At 39.7% G+C, this 1,691-nt stretch overlaps 1 protein-coding gene across 1 annotated transcript; it reads right to left on the bottom strand.

Annotated features, from left to right (window-relative positions):
- Positions 1 to 343: 343 nt before the first annotated feature.
- LOC149255303 (putative AAA domain-containing protein C24B10.10c) lies at positions 344 to 868 on the bottom strand. The gene has a single exon (XM_089455002.1). The coding sequence runs from the start codon at positions 866 to 868 to the stop codon at positions 344 to 346; it is 525 nt and encodes a 174-aa protein (XP_089311128.1).
- Positions 869 to 1,691: the final 823 nt, after the last annotated feature.

Raw genomic sequence — 1,691 nt, forward strand, 5'->3', positions numbered from 1 at the left:
CTTAAGGCCGTGTTAAATCTTCAAAGATCATGGCAACCATCACATTAGTGAAACCCAGATCTATTTTTGGCAGCCGTGGAAATCCCACTGTCGATCCTGTAAAATATCCTGCAAATCAACAGCTCTGTGTAGTTCTTGGGCCTCTGCCAAAATAGGCCCTAGTCGGCCCTTGATCGACCGGGTAACCTAGCCATGGCATTTCTCAGAGTCCTTGTAGGGAACTCCAAAGCTGCAGTGTTCATTTGCAAACTATCAGGCATCTGTAACCGATATTCTGAAATAATATCATCTTCAATAATCATTGGATTGTTGCCATCACGAGAAATACCCAAGAGCAGAGAACTTAACAAAGCATTTTTATGAACCCTCTTGTTAACTCATACCGTAAAGAAATTTTCTCCCAATCAATGTTCTCGACAACTGGGAGGTGTTCTGATGCAAGCTTCCAGATCTTGTAACGCTGTGTGTGATCTGGTGTGTGAAACTCACTCACACATGTTATGCGCCTATGCATTGCCTCATCAAAATCTAAAGGTCGGTTAGTGACCAGCATTATTATTCCTTCGTATCGCTCCATCTCTGTCAAAAGTGTATTAAGCAATCTATGCCCGCCACGTTCTCTCTGTGCAAAAATAGCCTCGCATTCTTCAAAAAAAAAAATTGCATCATTCATATCCGCATCTCGAAAGAGTCCACGGAGGTCAGCACAGTAGTCAACACCTCTACTTCCTCCGCAAACTGACTGAAGTAAATGAAAATCAACAAGAAGAACATGTTTTCCTAGATGATGAGCCACAGCATTGACTGTCATCGCCTTTCCAGTTCGTGATGGTCCACAAAGAGCTCCTTTAATTGCTATCATAAGCATAATTGCTATCAGAGAGCTCCTTTAGTTTTCCCAAGCGATATTAACCGACTTTGGAAAGAAAATTCTATTGAAACTACACTGGTATAAGAATTCCCAGTATAATCTGACACCGGACACCGCTCTTGTGCAAGTGAGTCATAATACATCCAGGAAACTAAGGATCAAATACATGTTCTGCTGATCTTGAGTACCATTTTGCGAGGACTGCACCCTCCTAGAAACGACTTGCCATATCGATACCTGTGCCAAACTAGGGACAGTGCTGCTAGTTTGAAGTAAATGAGGCACATCTCTAGTTATCGATTCAACGGGAGGTTTTTTTTCACCCTGTTGATAGAGTTGCAATTGATGTGTATCATTCCTTTCAGTGTCAACACTTGTCGATATCAAATCCTCTGTACCTGATGGCATAAAACTTAAACAGCTTGAGGATATTTTAGTTGACTTCACAGAAACACTAAACCACTTGATCAGAGGCTTGGAAAGAACCGCAGTTACAAAGAAGCAGTAAAATGGACACTGTTAGAAAAATTAACAACAGACATGTAAACATGTATCAAGAACAAAATGACAATTCCACACTAAATTGATCTAGGTTATAAATCTTATAATATCACTGTATCGAGGTAGAATTACAGCTAGGTTATCAACCTGCATAAACGCCAGTGTATCATGTTGCAGCTTGAGAAAATTGGGAAAAGAAAATGAGTGACACGCAGACCCTACATAAATAATTTTCATGTATGCATAATTATTAGATCATATTGACAAAGAAACTTCATAAAACAATATAGAACAGTAGCTATAATAACAGAAAAATAGC

The sequence above is a fragment of the Pinus tabuliformis genome, chromosome 7 (assembly GCF_031772625.1).
Source record: "Pinus tabuliformis cultivar Carrire ecotype Pingquan chromosome 7, CPIR1, whole genome shotgun sequence".
Lineage (NCBI taxonomy): Eukaryota > Viridiplantae > Streptophyta > Pinopsida > Pinales > Pinaceae > Pinus > Pinus tabuliformis.

Bases quoted from the DNA above. Each gene is read 5' to 3' on its own strand.
- LOC149255303 (XM_089455002.1), bottom strand. From the start codon at position 868: ATGCTTATGATAGCAATTAAAGGAGCTCTTTGTGGACCATCACGAACT.